At 39.4% G+C, this 17,928-nt stretch overlaps 1 protein-coding gene across 3 annotated transcripts in view; it reads left to right on the plus strand.

Moving 5' to 3' along the window:
* The window catches only part of MAGI3 (membrane associated guanylate kinase, WW and PDZ domain containing 3), a 250,064-nt gene that overhangs the window by 182,612 nt on the left and 49,524 nt on the right, over window positions 1-17,928 (plus strand). For all 3 annotated transcript variants that reach the window (XM_086717871.1, XM_086717872.1, XM_086717874.1), the window contains exon 7: window positions 14,961-15,018. In XM_086717871.1, the coding sequence (XP_086573997.1) occupies window positions 14,961-15,018 (58 nt within the window). The remainder of the gene's footprint in view (window positions 1-14,960; window positions 15,019-17,928) is intronic.

A 17,928-nucleotide genomic window follows, 5' to 3' on the forward strand; every position in this document is an offset into this window, starting at 1 on the left:
CGTGAGATGGTGACCTGAGCCAAAATAAAGAGTCAGATACTTAACCGACTGAGCCACCCAGGCACCCCCAGCATGAGGGATCTTACTGGGGTGATGGAAATCTTCTTAAACTGAATTATGGTGATGGTTTCACAACTCAGTTAATTATTAAAACTCATTGAATTGAATATTCAAAACAGATTAATTTTATAATATGCAAACTGTACCTCAATAAGGTTTTTTTAAAATGGCCAGAGAACTTGGACACTTGACCAAAGAAGACAAGAGAATAGACAATAAGGACATGAAAAGGTGCTTATCATCATTAGTCATCACTACAGTGAGAGGCCATTCACACCCTGGAAGGGCTAGAGCCCAATACACTGAAGGGTACCAAAGATTGGTGAGATTGTAGAGCACCTGGAACTTTCACTAGTTGGTAGAGATGTAAAATTATGTGAACACTTTGGAGAACTTTTGGCAGTTGCCCATAGGGCATTGTCTCAAGAGAAATGAAAACATATGTTCCCAAAAAGACTTCACCTGAATGATCATGACAGCCTTATTCATAATAACACAGACCTGGAAACATCCGAAATATCCATCAACAGAAGAATGGATAAACAATTTTTGGTATATTCATGCAGTGAAATACTACTCATCAATAAAAAGAAAAAACTGTTGATAACACTCAACAACATGGATGAATCTCAGAAACGTTGAATAGAATAAGCCAGAACAAAAGAACGGGTACTCAATTATCCGTTAATTAAAGTCTGAGAACAGGCAGACTCATCTTTGCTGCAAGAAGTTGGAAAATGAGGTGGGAAACCGGGAAGTGGGTGAATCGAAATAATTCTCTGGAGTAATGAATATATTCTCCACCTTGTTTGGGGCAGTAGTTAGGAAGGCATATGGCAGTTGCCAAAACTCTCTTATAATTGAGCATTTAAGATCTCTGTATTTTGTTGTATGTAAAGTATTTGTTTTATTTATTTTTGTAATGTTTGAGAGAGAGAGCTCGAGACCGTGGGTGCAAGCACATGAGCTGGGGAGGGACAGAGAGAGGGAGAGAAAGAGAATCCCAAGCAGGCTCTGTCAGCACAGAGCCTGGCATGGGGCTCAGTCTCACAAACTGCGAGATCATGACCCGAGCTGAAGTCGGACGCTCAACCAACTGAGCCAACCCAGGCGCCCCTAAATCATTTCTTATGACGTACCTCCCTTGTCTAAAGGCTTTCATCAGTAAGTTCCATCTGGTGAAATCATCTCCTGTAAAGCTAAACTAGAATATATAAGCCCAGAGAATTTTACCTTTTAAAGCTTGGAAATGCGGTATTTAGTCTTCTTGGGCATGTCTCTATTGCTCGTCTCCGTTTCCTTTTCCTGCCCACTGATTGTTGCAGCGCAGTTCTATGCCTTTTTCTCTTTTCCCTTGTACGATGTATTTCTTTTCATAGATTTAACCATTAATTTACAATAGCTGGCTGGCCCCCTTATTGACTCTCTAGTATTGTCCTGTTTTGGCTTCTGTTTCTGTATTTCCTACTGCATTTGAGACTTTTTTTAAAAATTGCTTAAGTAGCACTTCTAATAAACATATTAAAAAAAACTTTTTTTAATGTTTATTTTTGAGACAGAGGGAGACAGAGTGCGAGTGGGGGAGGGGCAGAGAGAGAGGGAGACACAGAATCTGAAACAGGCTCCAGGCTCTGAGCTGTCATCACAGAGCCCAATGCAGGGCTCAAACCCACGAACCGTGAGATCATGACCTGAGCCGAGTGGGACGCTTAACCAACTGAGCCACCCAGGCACCCCTCTAATACACATATTTAAAACTTAACTGAACATCTTTCTTCTAAAGTCACCCCATCCCTCTTTCTGTCACAGGCACCTTGTTCATAATCATCTGGGCCAGAGGTTCAGAGTTCTATCTGCTTCTTCCTCACCTCTTGCTGTATTCCCTATATTGTTTCCAATCCCTGCTCCTCTTTCTTTGTTCAATATTTTGCCAATACATTATTATGAAAATTTTCCACTGTATAGAAAAACAGAAAGAATTTTACAGTAATTTACCCATCACTGAGATATTACCATGAACATTTTGCTCTGTTGGTTTTTTTACATAACTGTCTATCCGTATGCTTTTTCTATGTTTTCTTTTATTTTATACCTTCATCCTTCCAGTCACCACAAACTTGGATTACTCTTGGTCTTTTTCTCCAGTTATATTATATCTCCCCCTCCAATATATCGTTAACACGAGTGCTCTCCAAAATGGTGGTGCTCAGATTGTCTATTGGTCTACAGGAGGACAATGTGAGAGCTTATTTTTCATTATGTGCCTACTGGGGGGAAAAATAAGTTTCTCTACTATTTTATACACAGACTGGCAATGCATTCTTTCTCATTCTGTCCGTAGATTATTACATACAGTACCCAGAGTGTCTTGAGGGAAAAATGGACATAGCAGAAGTTGTCAGGGCACTGTGAAGTTTTACACGTTGTTTGTGCCCAGTTAAGTGGATACGTAAGCTAGGTTATATGGTTTTTAATTCATAAAAATTGAAATGTGACTTAAGGATTCGCATAGATACTGCCTGTTGAAGATAATACCAATATGCAAGCCCAAGTGACCAGTAAGTAAACAGAGCTGATACTTCATATACTTCATATGTGAGCTTTTTTAAGCCACATGGAGATAAAATCACAATGATTATTTATTTAGTCTTCATCTCCTTTTTAAATTTGTCTTTTGTATGCTTTATTATGTACATATCTTTTAAAGATTTTTTTTTAATATTTATTTATTTTTGAGAGAGAAAGAGATAGAGTGCGAGCAGGGGAGGGGCAGAGAGAGAAGGAGACACAGAATCCGAAGCAGGCTCCAGGTTCCGAGCTCTCAGAACAGAGCCCGATGTGGGGTTTTGAACCCATGAACTGTGAGATCATGACCTGTGCTGAAGTTGGAGCTTAACCAACTGAGCCACCCAGGCGCCCCTTTATTATGTACATATTAGAGCAGTACATATATATTTATGAATAAACACATCTTGGAAGTACATTCAACATGTTTGGCTGGTAAGGCTACATGATCAAAAACCTTTGGCTACATGGGCTACAAATTTTTCTAAAATACAACTGCCTTATACCTGTCCCTTCCTCAGAAACCTATAATGGCTCTTACAGTCACAGAATAAAATCTAAACTCTTTGGTGAAAATATTGAAGATTTTTTACAGTTGAACCATATTCTACATTTCTTTTTTCAAAGCATTTTCATTTTTTCCAAAGTAATTTCATGTCATAAATATGACATAGTTGTTGTCTTTGCCTTTGCCACATGTCCATGTCTTTGGTCAGGAACAAGCCTTGCTCCCTGTGTTCACCTGGCTCATATCTACTGATCCTTCCAAGCTCAGTTCTAAAGTATAATTTCGTCGTAGCCTCCTCTTGTCATTCTCTGCAGGTCAGAATTAGGTGTTCTCTTCTCTGTGCTCAACAGTACCATGGGCACCTTTCCATTGTAGCACGTATTCCATTGCAGTATAACTAGATACATACATTCTATAAGAGCAGTGATTTTGTCTTCTTCATTTGTATATCCCTTCAGTAGGGACTTACATGTTTGGAAGGAGGAGAGGAGGAAAGGAAGGAAAGAAGTTACTCTGTCTTCCAGATTATTTTGGTCTCCTTGAAAATATTTTTTAATCTCTATGAAGTTCTGGGTGCAAGACATAAATAGGAAGTCTGTCTTCATTCACCAGGTTGGAGTCAATGCTGAAATAAGACCAAGGAATCAGATGGGTGAAAATGCTAGCTGATGAGTGAACCTGACTTTAGCTCTGCATCTGTATGGGCTTACTGGTGTTTTACCCCTGCAGGAGGCAGCCTTCAGCCCTCAATCTCTGTCTTCTGTACAGCTGGGGCCTCTTCCCCTAGGGCAGGCGTGGCAAATCGGACCAGACTGCACCCTCTGCAGGCAGGCTGACGTGCAAAACAGCCAGGGAACTCAAGTCCTGAGCCAAGCATACTGAATCCATTCTCTGAAACTCACCAGTCAGATAAGACAGTCTTTCTTCCTTGGAGAAGAAAGTTAAGGGGCTCAGAGACACTGGAAACGTTTCTCCCTTTCTTTCTCCCTTCTATGGAAATTTGAAAAATTGAATGAGTCTTGCCCCCTGATGCTCTTTACATTAAGACCGACAATATGTCTTGGTCAGCCCAGGAACTAATAACTCCACTTATTCCTTTTTAATTATTCCTTTTAATTATTCCAGAATAATTAATGATAATAATAGTGTCCCCTTTTACTCTCAAAAGTGGACAATACATTATATGGTCCTCCTAATTATATCTTTCTTAAGATCAACCACAGTTGCATTTAGTATAGTAGGAATGTTCGAAACTTTTTTTTTTTTTAAAGAGAGGGAGAGTGCACATGTGAGCAGGGAAGGGGCAGAGAGAGAGAGAATATCTCAAGCAGGTTTTATGCTCAGCGCAGAGCCTGAAGCAGGGCTTGATCTCACAACTGTGAGACCTTGATCTGGGCTGAAATCAAGAGTTGGATACTTAACCAACTGAGCTACCCTCAAAACTTTTTGATGGAAGGTACTTTCCATCCCCACAACTAGATATGCCTTCCTAACATCACCTGTACTTACTTGCGGGAATCCCACAGTTTGGAACCCTGAGCCTGTTTGTTTGATGCTCAGCCAACCATTAGCACTTCCACTGTGCATCCCCCTGAATGGGGGAAACCGCCCCACAATACAGTATTTCCAGCTACACTACATCTGACTTACATTGGTATTCTCCATCGTGCCTTGCAGACCAGATGCTGAATGAGGGGAAATAGTAATAATGATATCTTAAATGTAAATTTTTGCAGTTTAAGATGTTTATTGTTTGCATTCAGCTAAAGGTTTAAGGTCTTCTAGAAAAACCTTAGTTTCTAAAACTTGCCCTTTTCCTTCCTAGTTTTCTGACCTCCAAAATGCAGCCATGTATTTAGGCTCTAACAGTTTAATTGCTGTACTTATCTATCTTCATTCAACTAAAATAATTAGTTGTTTAGGTTAAAAAGTTATCTTAAAAATACAACATCAGGAATCTGCTTTATACTCAATTCACCCCTTTCCTCTTAGGATGAAAGAGAGATTAAATTTTTACCAAAAGCTATAAAAAGTATTGAATGTTGATGTTATTTTGGAGCTTCAAGAAAGATAAAAGAGAATTATCAGCTCCACAATGAGAAAACAGTTGCAATTCGTGTATTGAAATAAGAAAAATCTTATTGCAGGAACAGGAGAGAAAGATAAATTCATGGGCCTTAGGACCAACCAGCTGCTTGATATGCCAGAAATGGCTTTTCCTTTTGAATCAGCTTTTGGGGAGAATGCTTTGGCTTCTAATCCAGAAAAATAGGGTTAGGTCTTTCCTATCTCAAAAGTAAATGAACTCATTTTCTCTTGACCCTCCCTTCTTCCAGTTCTCAACCATCCTTTTTACAACAACAAGAAGTTATATCTTCTTAAGGACTCCACCTTCTGTCTTCCTCTTTACTACTACAATATGCTGACTTCTTCCCCCTGCCTTTTTAGTGAAAGTGCTTGTCTTAAGGTCACCAGTAACTTCTGACTGCCAAATTTGAACGTCTCTTTTCAGCCTCTTTTGAACGACAGCTTTCCAGAGCATTTATTAGTATTGACCATGCTCTGCTCCCCTGTCTTTTTTGATATTCTTCCCCCTGACAGTTGTTACTTTCTCCATCTGCTCCTTAAGTGGCTAATACTCCTGATGTTCTGTTCTCTACCTTTTTCTTCTCACAATATATCCAGGTAATCTTGTCCACTGTCGTGGCTTTTAAATGCAATATGTCCCAAATCCTTCTCTTCTGTGTTTCTCTTTTGAGGACCAGGTCCCTGTTTCCCTGAGATGGTGAGATATTTCTGCCAGGATGTTCCATAGGCCCCTCAAATGTGTTCCCTCCCAAATTGAGCTGAATCTTCTGTGTACCCTCCCTTCCTGCCCTCAACACTGACGTCACGTCCATGACCCCAAACCAGTTACCATCCTTAACTTTTTCCTCACCATATCTTCTTCATTTTTGTTCTATCAATTCTGACTTTTAAACACCCGCCATCCTGAAAAAAAGCATAGAGGACAGCAGAGAATCTATTGCTACAGAGATCAAGGGACTAAGAAATAGTCATGAGGAGCTAAAAAATGCTATAAGCGAGGTGCAAAATAAAATGGAGGTGGCCATAGCACAGATTGAAGAAGCAGAGGAGAGAATAGGTGAATAAGAAGATAAAATTATGGAAAAAGAGGAAGCTGAGAAAAAGAGAGATAAAAAAATCCAGGAGTATGAGGGGAGAATTAGAGAATTAAGTGATTCAATCAAATGGGACAATATCCGTATCATAGGAATTCCAGAAGAAGAAGAGAGAAAAAGGGGCTGAAGGTATACTTGAACAAATCATAGCTGAGAACTTCCCTGATCTGGGGAAACAAAAAGGCATTGAAGTCCAAGAGGCACAGAGAACTCCCTTCAGACATAACTTGAATCGATCTTCTGCACGACATATCATAGTGAAGCTGGCAAAATACAAGGATAAAGAGAAAATTTTGAAAGCAACTAGGGGTAAACAGTCCCTAACTTACAAAGGTAGACACATAAGAGTAGTAGCAGACCTATCTACTGAAACTTGGCAAGCCAGAAAGGAATGGCAGGAAACCTTCAATGTGATGAACAGAAAAAATATGCAGCCGAGAATCCTTCATCCAGCAAGTCTGTCATTCAGAATAGAAGGAGAGATAAAAGTTTTCCCAAGCAAACAAAAACTGAAGGAATTCATCACCACTAAACCAGCCCTACAAGAGATCCTAAGGGGGATTCTGTAAGTGAAATGTTGCAAGGACCACAAAGTACCAGAGGCATCACCACAAGCATGAAACCTACAGACATCACAATGATTCTAAACCCATATCTTTCAGTAATAACACTGGATGTAAATGGACTAAATGCTCCAATCAAAAGACATAGGGTATCAGAATGGATAAAAAACCAAGACCCATCTATTTGCTGTCTACAAGAGACTCATTTTACACCTGAGGACACCTTCAGATTGAAAGTGAGGGGATGGAGAACTATTTATCATGCTACTGGAAGTCAAAAGAAAGCTGGAGTAGCCATACTTATATCAGACAAACTAGACTTTAAAGGCTGTAACAAGAGATGAAGAAGGGCACTATATAATAATTACAGGGTCTATCCATCAGGAAGAGCTAACAATTATACATGTCTATGTGCCGAATACGGGAGCCCCCAAATACATAAAACAATCACAAACATAAGCAACCTTATTGATAAGAATGTGGTAATTGCAGGGGGCTCTAATACCCCACTTAACGGTAATGGATAGATAATCTAGATACAGGATCAATAAAGAAACAAGGGCCCTGAATGATACATTGGATCAGATGGACTTGACGGATATATTTAAACTCTGCATCCCAAAGCAACAGAATATACTTTCTTCTCGAGTGCACATGGAACATTCTCCAAGATAGATCACATACTGGGTCACAAAACAGCCCTTCATAAGTATACAAGAATTGAGATTGTACCATGTACACTTTCAGACCACAATGCTATGAAGCTTGAAATCAACCACAGGAAAAAGTGTGGAAAACCTCCAAAAGCATGGAGGTTAAAGAACACCCTACTAAAGAATGACTGGGTCAACCAGGCAATTACAGAAGAAATTTAAAAATATATGGAAACAAATGAAAATGAAAATACAACAACCCAAATGCTTTGGGATGTAGCGAAGGCAGTCCTGAGAGGAAAATACACTGCAATCCAGGCCTATCTCAAGAAACAAGAAAAATCCCAAATACAAAATCTAACAGCACACCTAAAGGAACTAGAAGCAGAACAGCAAAGACACCCTAAACCCAGCAGAAGAAGAGAAATCATAAAGATCAGAGCAGAAATGAACAATATAGAATCTAAAAAACTGTAGAGCAGATCAATGAAACCAAGAGTTGGTTTTTTGAAAAAATAAACAAAATTGATAAACCTCTAGCCAGGCTTCTCAAAAAGAAAAGGAAGATGACCCAAATAGATAAAATCATGAATGAAAATGGAATTATTACAACCAATCCCTCAGAGATACAAGCAGTTATCAGGGAATACTATGAAAAATTATATGCCAACACACTGGACAACCTGGAAGAAATGGACAAATTCGTAAGCACCCACCCACTACCAAAATTCAAACAGGAAGAAATAGAAAACTTGAACAGACCCATGACCAGCGAAAAAATTGAATCAGTTATCAATAATCTCCCAACAAATAAGAGTCTAGGACCAGATAGCTTCCCTGAGGAATTCTACCAGACATTTAAAGCAGAGATAATACCTATCCTTCTCAAGCTGTTCCAAAAAATAGAAAGGGAAGGAAAACTTCCAGATTCATTCTATGAAGCCAGTATTACTTTGATTCCTAAACCAGACAGAGACCCAGTAAAAAAAGAGAACTACAGGCCAACATCTCTGATGAATATGGATGCAAAAAAATCTCAACAAGATACTAGCAAATCGAATTCAACAGCATATAAAAAGAATTATTCACCATGATCAAGTGGGATTCATTCCTGGGCTGCAGGGCTGGTTCAGCATTCGCAAATCAATCATTGTGATACATCACATTAATAAAAGAAAAGATAAGAACCATATGATCCTGTCAATTGATGCAGAAAAAGGATTTGACAAAATTCAGCATCCTTTCTTAATAAAAACCCTCGAGAAAGTCAGGATAGAAGGAACATACTTAAACATCATAAAAGCCATTTACGAAAAGCCCACAGCTAATGTCATCCTCAATGGGGAAAAACTGAGAGCTTCCCCCTGAGATCAGGTACACGACAGGGATGTTGCTTAACATAGTGTTGGAAGTTCTAGCATCAGCAATCAGACAACAAAAGGAAATCAAAGGCAAAGGAAATCTTGGCAAAGATGAAGTCAATCTTTCACTTTTTGCAGATGACATGATATTATACGTGGAGGACCTGACAGACTCCACCAAAAGTCTGCTAGAACTGATACATGAATTCAGCAAAGTCACAGGAAACAAAATTAATATACAGAAATCAGTTGCATTCTTCTACACTAATAATGAAGCAACACAAAGACAAAGAAAGTGATCCATTCACAATTGCACCAAGAACCATAAAATACCTAGGAATAAACCTAACCAAAGATGTAAAAGATCTGTATGCTGAAAACTATAGAAAGCTTATGAAGGAAGTTGAAGAATACAAAGAAATGGAAAAACATTCTGTGCTCATGGATTGGAATAATAAATATTGTTAAAATGTCGATACTACACAAGAGAATCTACACATTCAGTGCAATCCCAATCAAAATCGCACCAGCATTCTTCTCAAAGCTAGAACAAGCTATCCTAAAATTTGTATGGAACCACAAAAGACCCCGAATAGCCAAAGTAATTTTGAAGAAAACCAAAGCGGGAGGCATCACAATCCCAGACTTTAGCCTTTACTACAAAGCTGTAATCATCAAGACAGCATGGTATTGGCACAAAAACAGACACATAGACCAATTGAATAGAATAGAGACTCCAGAAATGAACCCACAAAAGTATGGCCAATTCGTCTTTGACAAAGCAGGAAAGAATATCCAATGGAAAAAAGACAGTCTCTTTAACAAATGGTGCTGGGAGAACTGGACAGCAACATGCAGAAGAATGAAACTAGACCACTTTCTTACACCATTCACAAAAATAAACTCAAAATGGATGGAGGACCTGAATGTGAGACAGGAAACCATCAAAACCCTAGAGGAGAAAGCAGGAAAAAACCTCTCTGACCTCAGCCGCAGCAATTTCTTACTCGGCACATCTCCAAAGGCAAGGGAATTAAAAGCAAAAATGAACTATTGAGACCTCATGAAGATAAAAAGCTTCTGCACTGCAAAGGAAACAATCAACAAAACTAAAAGGCAACTAATGGAATAGGAAAAGATATTTGCAAATGACATATCAGACAAAGGGCTAGTATCCAAAATCTACAAAGAACTCACCAAACTCCACACCCGAAAACAATCCAGTGAAGACATGGGCAAAAGACATGAATAGACACTTCTCTAAAGAAGACATCCAGATGGCCAACAGGCACATGAAAAGATGCTCAATGTCACTCCTTATCAGGGAAATACAAATCAAAACCACACTCAGATATCACCTCACAGCAGTCAGAGTGGCTAAAATGAACAAATCAGGAGACTATAGATGCTGGAGAGGATGTGGAGAAATTGGAGCCCTCTTGCACTGTTGGTGGGAATGGGAGCTGTTGCTGCCACTCTGGAAAACAGTGTGGAGGTTCCTCAAAAAATTAAAAATAGATCTACCCTATGACCCAGCAATAGCGCTGCTAGGAATTTACCCAAGGGCTACAGGAGTGCTGATGCATAGGGGCACTTGAACCCCAATGTTTATAGCAGCACTTTCAACAATAGCCAAATTATGGCAAGAGCCTAAATGTCCATCAACTGATGAGTGGATAAAGAAATTGCAGTTTATATATACAATGGAATACTACTCGGCGATGAGAAAGAATGAAATATGGCCTTTTGTAGCAACGTGGATGGAACTAGAGAGTGTTATTCTAAGTGAAATAAGTCATACAGAGAAAGACAGATACCATATGTTTTCACTCTTAGGTGGATCCTGAGAAACTTAAGAGATAGACATGGGGGAGGGGAAGAGGAAAAGAAAAGTTAGAGAGGGAGGGAGGCAAACCATAAGAGACTCTTAAAAACTGAGAATAAACTGAGGGTTGCAGGGGGGGTGAGAGGGAGGGGAAAGTGGGTGATGGGCATTGAGGAGGGCACCTGTTGGGATGAGCACTGGGTATTGTATGGAAACCAATTTGACAATAAATTTCATATTTAAAAAAAAATTAAATAAGTAAATAAACACCTGCCATCTCTTGAGTGTCCATTGGTGCTGGGGAATGTACTAGGCAGTTTTTACATATAATTTCTCCCCTAAATGCCTCTAAACGGAAATTAATACCTCTCTCCTATTCCCACAGCTATTCTCATGGTAGGTATTCAATAAATATTTGTTAATGTTATCGGTCTCATGCCAGAAGAGCCAATGACCTGGGCATCATCTTGGCCGCCTCCTGTCTTTTCCTCCTTCGATCTCATGTTAGTCTCTGAATCCTGTTACTTTGCCTTGTATTAAACATTCTCTCTCTCCATTCCTTCTACCACTGCCTTAGTTCCAGCCTTCATGGCTCCTTCTCTAGGCTATTAACCATTTTCGAATTTGCCTGTCTTTATTCTCCACTCCATCGATTCCATCCTCTGTTACTGCGGCCCCATAATCTTTCTCAAATATGAACTTAATTTTGTTCCATTGTTATCTAAATAAAGATCAGAATCCTTAACATGGCCCTCAAGAAATGTGGTTTGATGCTTGCTTATAGGATAAACACCTTGCACACAGCCTTCACTCCAGTCCTGTCAAATTATTTGTAATTACTGAAAATGCCACCCATTCTTAACCCCTCAGCGCTCTTTGATCTGTTGGAATGACCCCATTCTCTCCATTTCCAAATCATCCTTAAAGACTGCCCAAACATCACCCTCTTTTAGAAGACTTTCCTGGTAGCTACTCTTATGAGCCAATTGGTATCCTTCCACTGCACACCCCCAAAAAGCTAGTGTTTATCTTGATTATGTAATTTCTCTTCTCTGCTTCTCTGCTTAGACTGTGAACTTTTTGAGGTCAAGAACTGGGTTGTGTTTCTAATTATTTTTGCATAAGGAAGAAGGAAAGAGGAAGAGAGGGAAAGGGAAAAGAGGAAGTCAGTGAATTAATTGAGCCAGTGGATAGTGTATAAAATCGCTAAGTGTTTTAATTTTGCTTTTATTAACTTTATTTTAAATGGGCAAGCAATAACTGCTCCTTTATCTGCATTAACCTGCTCTGCAGAAAACTGGCTAAAAGTATCAGTAGTAAAGGTTTAAAACCATAACTAAACGTAGCCCCAGAAGTGTGCCTGGGTAGCTCAGTTGGTTGAGCGTTCAACTCTTGATTTTGGCTCACGTCATGATCCCAGGGTCGTGGGATTGAGTCCTGCGCTGGGCTTCGTCCTGAGCACGGAGCCTACTTAAGATTCTCTCTCTCAGGGCATCTGGGTTGCTCAGTCAGTTAAGCATTTGACTTTGGCTCAGGTCACGATCTCGCAGTTTGTGAGTTCGAGCCCCACGTCGGGCTCTGTGCTGACAGCTCGGAGCCTGGATCCTGCTTCAGATTCTGTGTCTCCCTCTCTGTCTGCCCCTCTCACACTTACGCTCCATGTGTCTGTCTGTCTGTCTCTCTCTCTCTCAAAAATAAATAAACATCTAAAAAATTTTTCAAAAAAGATTCTGTCTCCCTCTGCCCCTCTCCCCTGCTCGCTCATGTTCTCTCTCTCTCTCTCTCTCTCTGAAAATAAAAACAAATAAATAATAAAAAAGTAAGTCAGGGGCGCCTAGGTGGCTCAGTCAGTTAAACGTCCAACTCTTGGTCTCGGCTCAGGTCATGATCTCACAGTTCATGTGTTCAAGCCCTACATCGGGCTGTGTGCTGACAGTGTGGAGCCTACTTGGGATTCTTTGTCTCCCTGTCACTCTTCCCCTCCCCTGCTGGCACCCTCACTCTCCCTCTGTCTCTGTCTCTCTCTCTCTCTCAAAAATAAACATAAAAAATTTTTAAGTAAGTAACCCAGGAGATAAAGTACCAGTTTGTTTACTCTCCTAAAGAAAGGGCTGTGCTTTATCTGTTAGTTGCTAATTAAAATGCTGAATCAACTCCAGATTAACACTGAAATCTATTTATGTCGATCTTGTATCCTTATTAAGTATTAATACATTTTTTTGGCAAGTTGTTTAGATACCAAGTGGAATGTTTCAGCTCTGTCTACAGTTCTTGCAATTCTGCAAACTTTTCTAAAGACAAAGCATAAATCCAGCCATGGTGCAGTAATAGCACCCATCCTGACTCAGCACCATTCAGTTCCCGTGCTATTTCAAGAAACTTCCTATTAAAGAAAAAAAATCTCTTTCATGGAAGATCCTTAATGGTAATGCTTTGGTAATATTATGAAAGACCTTTTTTTATTTTTTACAGAATAAGCCAGCAAATACTCCTACCCATGTAACAGGTGCTTGGTATAAACTATCATACCTACTTAATTGACAGTTATTTGCTGCATAGCTGTGGAAGATCAAAGCGAACTGAAGTGCGTCTAGTTCTTCTCGGCTGTTTTATTCTGTTTTCATACAGCCATTTTCAACGATTCTCATCTTTTCCACCTCAGACATTTCAGCCAGGTTCTTCAAAGGAGAACCACAAAAACTCACCAAGCTTCAAAACCACCAATCAATATATATACACAGGCAGAAAAATAGGAGGGAGAAAGGGGATGAAGGTGATTCAGAGCTTTTCATCCAGTGGCTAGTCATCTATTCTCTCCTTTTATTCTGAATGTGAAATGATTTTATTAGCATAATAGTCTGGATAGCTTGTCAGGTTCCTTACAGTGAAATTTTTCCTTACAAAGTCCATGCATCAAAACTGCAGCTAAGTGATAAAGAATTAATAAATCTTTGGATATATTCTAAGCCTATTTGCTCTCTAGCATACGTCGTGTATGTGTGTGTGTGTGTGTGTGTGTGTGTGTGTGTGTGTGTGTGTGTGTGTGTGTGTGTGTACACGCACATGTGTGTGTTTTGGCCTGGCAGAAGAACATTCTCAAAGAAATTGACAATAAAAGTATGGATCATCATAGTGTATAACTGGGTTTTTAAAAAACTCCCTCTTGCTGGGCTCCTACGTGTAAACTGCTAGCATTAAAACCACCTGCTAGGAACATTCCTGCCAACTAAATCTGTGTCTCACTAATAAAATGATTCTTCAGAAGCTTTAACTAGGAAAACAGAGTGGAAAGGAAGAGGATTTTTTTCTTGACAGTTTCGGTCTCTATTGGAAAGACTGGAATTTTTTATTTTTTTTTAACTATCAGAAATTCAGCTACCTTTGGTTTTTCTGGTTATATTTTATTAGTTACCTGGGCTAAATAATATATAATAATCCTGCATAAGATATTCCTTTGTTACCAGACACAAATACGGATCCTACACAAGGAGCTGTGGTGGTTATTTTACATTTTCATTCAGAAACTCAAATTAATGCAAGAGAAAGTAGGTATTTTTCTTAGATTTTAAGGAAATCTAGATTGCCCACCTGAAATGGCAAAAATCCAAGGCTGGACTTTTTTTAGGGGGAGAAGTGGGTCAGAATAGTAGAAATCATTGACAAGTCGTATGTATAATAGTGAAAAATTGAACACATAGCTGCTGCTTGTATTGAACTATAGGGTGTGACTTGCATCAGCATTATAAGCTGTTTATTTTTTTTTAAGTTTATTTATTCAATTTGGGGGGGGGGAATGGAGGGGAGAGAGAGAGAGAGAGTCTCCACACTGTCAGTCGAACCCACGAGCCATGAGATCATGACCTGAGCCAGTTTAAGAGTTGAGCACTCACCCCACTGAGCCACCCAGGTGCCCCATTATAAAGCTGTTTAAATGAAAGATCCATACCAGATGATTTTTTAAATAATTAACATTTTTATGGCTTAGGATTCATGTCAACGCTTTTGAGTTGAATGTCATCTTTTGTTCTGGGCTTCTAATTACCTGCTGAGACACTCACTAGCTATTGAAGAAGCCACTCGGACTCAAACTGTGTTTGTTCTTTGAAAGTGAGTCCTCAGCTTTCTGTCGGTCTCCCAAATGTTAGCGTCATGAAATAAAAGACGCTTCAATTCACTCGTGGTGAATTCTTTTCTGCTGGTTTGGAATCTGGCATTTTACTCCATTTCTCTTTTTAATTTACAGAACTTCCTTATGGCTGGGAGAAAATAGAGGACCCTCAGTATGGGACGTACTATGTCGAGTAAGTTTGTTACCGCAGTTACTATTCTCCCAAATGTTTTTCCCTCGTTATACAGCTTTAGGGAATACAGAATACAACACTTCATGCTTCTGCAGGCCAGCTTTCAAGGCTTTCCCCTAGGGGAATTAGAAGGAGGGGCAGCGAGCATTTATCTCCGTGGTTCTGGGCTCCCCAAAAGTTGGCTTTGAAGTAAACAGAGTAAGAGGGCAGTTGCCAGGCTGACGAATAGCTGCAAGTGTTCTTGCAGCCTTTAAGGAGAAAAGTAGTATATAGGAAACAGTGACATGAGGGCAAGGACTAGATGAAACGTTAAGGTCACTTCCAACACTACAGCTATCTGGTCGCGAAGACAGGGAAAGGGCAGCGTGCCGTAACGATCCAAAGTTGGGGAGTACAGGATTGGGAGTGTACTGTCTCATAAGGAACTAATCCAGGAAAGCTTAGTATTCTTTTGAGGGGAAGAAAGTTGCCTCTTACACAGCTGCTATGGTTAAATTTAAACATAACTCCATGTAGGAGCTGAGCACAAACACCTGCCTGTGTTAGTCACAGAAATCAGGATAACATCAACATGCAGTGTTTCTTTCCCTTTTCTTAATTTAGCCAATTGCTCCCCTGTTATGACCGTTGGGATGGCTTTCTTTCCAGATGCTATAGGTAGAATTTTGACCTCCGGCAAATAATCGCGTCAGAAATGTTGCTATGTACCTCCCTATAGCCGTAGGCATATATACCTCCCAGTAGGTAGGAGTCTCAGTCTACTGCCGAGGTGGTGAAGGCAGAATATCATTACCTGAAAAAATAGCAAAGAGGAGAATCTTCTAGTTTTATAATTGCCGATTACTGTTTCATCACTTTGTGGCGTAAACAAACGCCCTTTCCTAGTATTTATCCCTAAAGTCAGTATCTCTGACTCCTGTTGTAATTCTCCTCTTTTTTTTTTTAAATCAAATATAGTTGACATACAAGATGACAGTGGTTTCAAGTGTACGTCTAGTCTTTATTCTAATGTGTAGATTGTTATATGAGTCACTGTGATTAGATATTTGGAATGATTTCTTAAACTCTAACCTGTACCCTAAGAAAACGACTCACTTTGACCTGTAGGTAGAGAACTTCACGATGTCGATACTTTGGTTCCTTCGGATGGCGATGCTAATTTTATTTTTGTTGTGTGATTTAATATCTCGCTGATGTTATGGTGTGAAAAGTACACAGCGGCTCTTTCGTTTGTTTGGTTTTTTTCCCTAAAGCATATTTAGTGAAAGAAACCACCGCTTCTCGAGTCAAAGGACTATTCGAAGGCCAACTGAAAGGTTTTGTGGGATGTTTCCCCCTAGCTGTTTGGTCTATTTACATTTGGCTTCAATAAACTATTAATTGCCATTGACGCTGCTGAACAAATTTCTGCGATAATGATTCTCATTCTTTTATTGTCCATTCCAAGTAAATCTGAATACATGGTCAAGAGGTGAAAGTCATTTGCCTGTTATAAAATCTTGGGCTAAATGATCTGGCTCTCATTAAGCAAAGATACAACATTGAAGCAACCTCAGGGCGAATCCTGAAGTGACCTGTTCCTAGTTGTCACAGAGCATGTGAAATAGCCTGAATTAGAAGCAAAAGCAGCAGCAACATGATTTTGTATGATTGGTCCCAGAACCAGCTCATTTTACGGGAGGGTAATTTATTAGATTAAGAAAGAGCAGGCTGTACTCAAGACGCACATTAGTATGGAGTCAGCTGAGCCATGGAGTGTGGCTTGATTCCCAGATTAGTTAGGTTTTGAATCCCGACCATAGTCATCTGCAGTGAGTTTACTGATGGAGATAAAAAGCTGTTACTTGAACGGCTACTCTTTGGCTCTCTCAGTTTGTCAAACCAGATGGCACAATGATTGCTCTTGGCAGGAGCCTTGTAGTAGTAACACCAATTGCAATGGCACTTCTTCTCTGCAAGTATTTATTTTCGGGGATGCGATTCTGAAATGGATTAATTTATTTTTGCAAATAAAATTGTTCCAGAAATCTAATGGCAGGCCTTCTATAAGAATGCCTACGTACTTAGAAACGTTGTTTCATAGTGTTGCGTTCAGTGTCTTGATGCTCGTAGGTTTCCAAGTCAAAGTACTCATCTGCTTTAATATCTCAAATTCTTCATGAAAGAATACAGATTTTGTTTGTTGAGATGAGTTTTTTAAATCTACCTATTATACACAAAGTTTTAATACGGATGAGATTCCAGGGTATCTATATAATCATGCTTCTTTGCTCCCCTTCTTTAACTTTTCTGGTAATCTGTGATATTCTTCTCTCTTATTCCCCATAGCTAGTTATATGGAAAACAAAATCTGTTATATCTTAACAATATTGTGGCTATAAGTAACCAAAAGAAAAGGAGGGCGTTGTTTTTTTTTTTTTTTTTTTTACTTTTTTGTTTTGTTTTGTTATTTGGGTAGCATTTTAATCTAAGTAGTTTAAGGTGACAGGTGCAATTACTCCCTTCGCTAGAATCTTACATCCTTTTGTCAAAGAATTTTCAGGAAAGGGATTATTCAGTGGAGTACGCCTCCCCTCCTTTCCCACACATTATGAAGAGTAGAAATACAAATTGCTACTTCTTATGTTTTAATGCCTAGCTGGCAAAATGAGTCATTCCAGCTGATGATGTTGACGCAGGCCAGGGTTCATTCTAAACAGGTTCATTCTTTTCTGAGTGTCACTTTTGGTGGTTTTATTTTTTCAAGAATCTGTGACATGTCAGTACCCAACAAATAATGTTGAAAACAGTACTTAACACCAAAGATCTTCATGTTCCCAGAGGGTTTAACAGTTAACTCACTGACCAGGGGTCCCCCTCGATAGGAAACAGAACCCTACTTTTAGTGAAGTTTACTTTTAGTGACACCCA

The sequence above is a fragment of the Puma concolor genome, chromosome C1 (assembly GCF_028749965.1).
Source record: "Puma concolor isolate L17-30 chromosome C1, mPumCon1.1.hap2, whole genome shotgun sequence".
In the NCBI taxonomy this organism is placed as follows: Eukaryota; Metazoa; Chordata; class Mammalia; order Carnivora; family Felidae; genus Puma; species Puma concolor.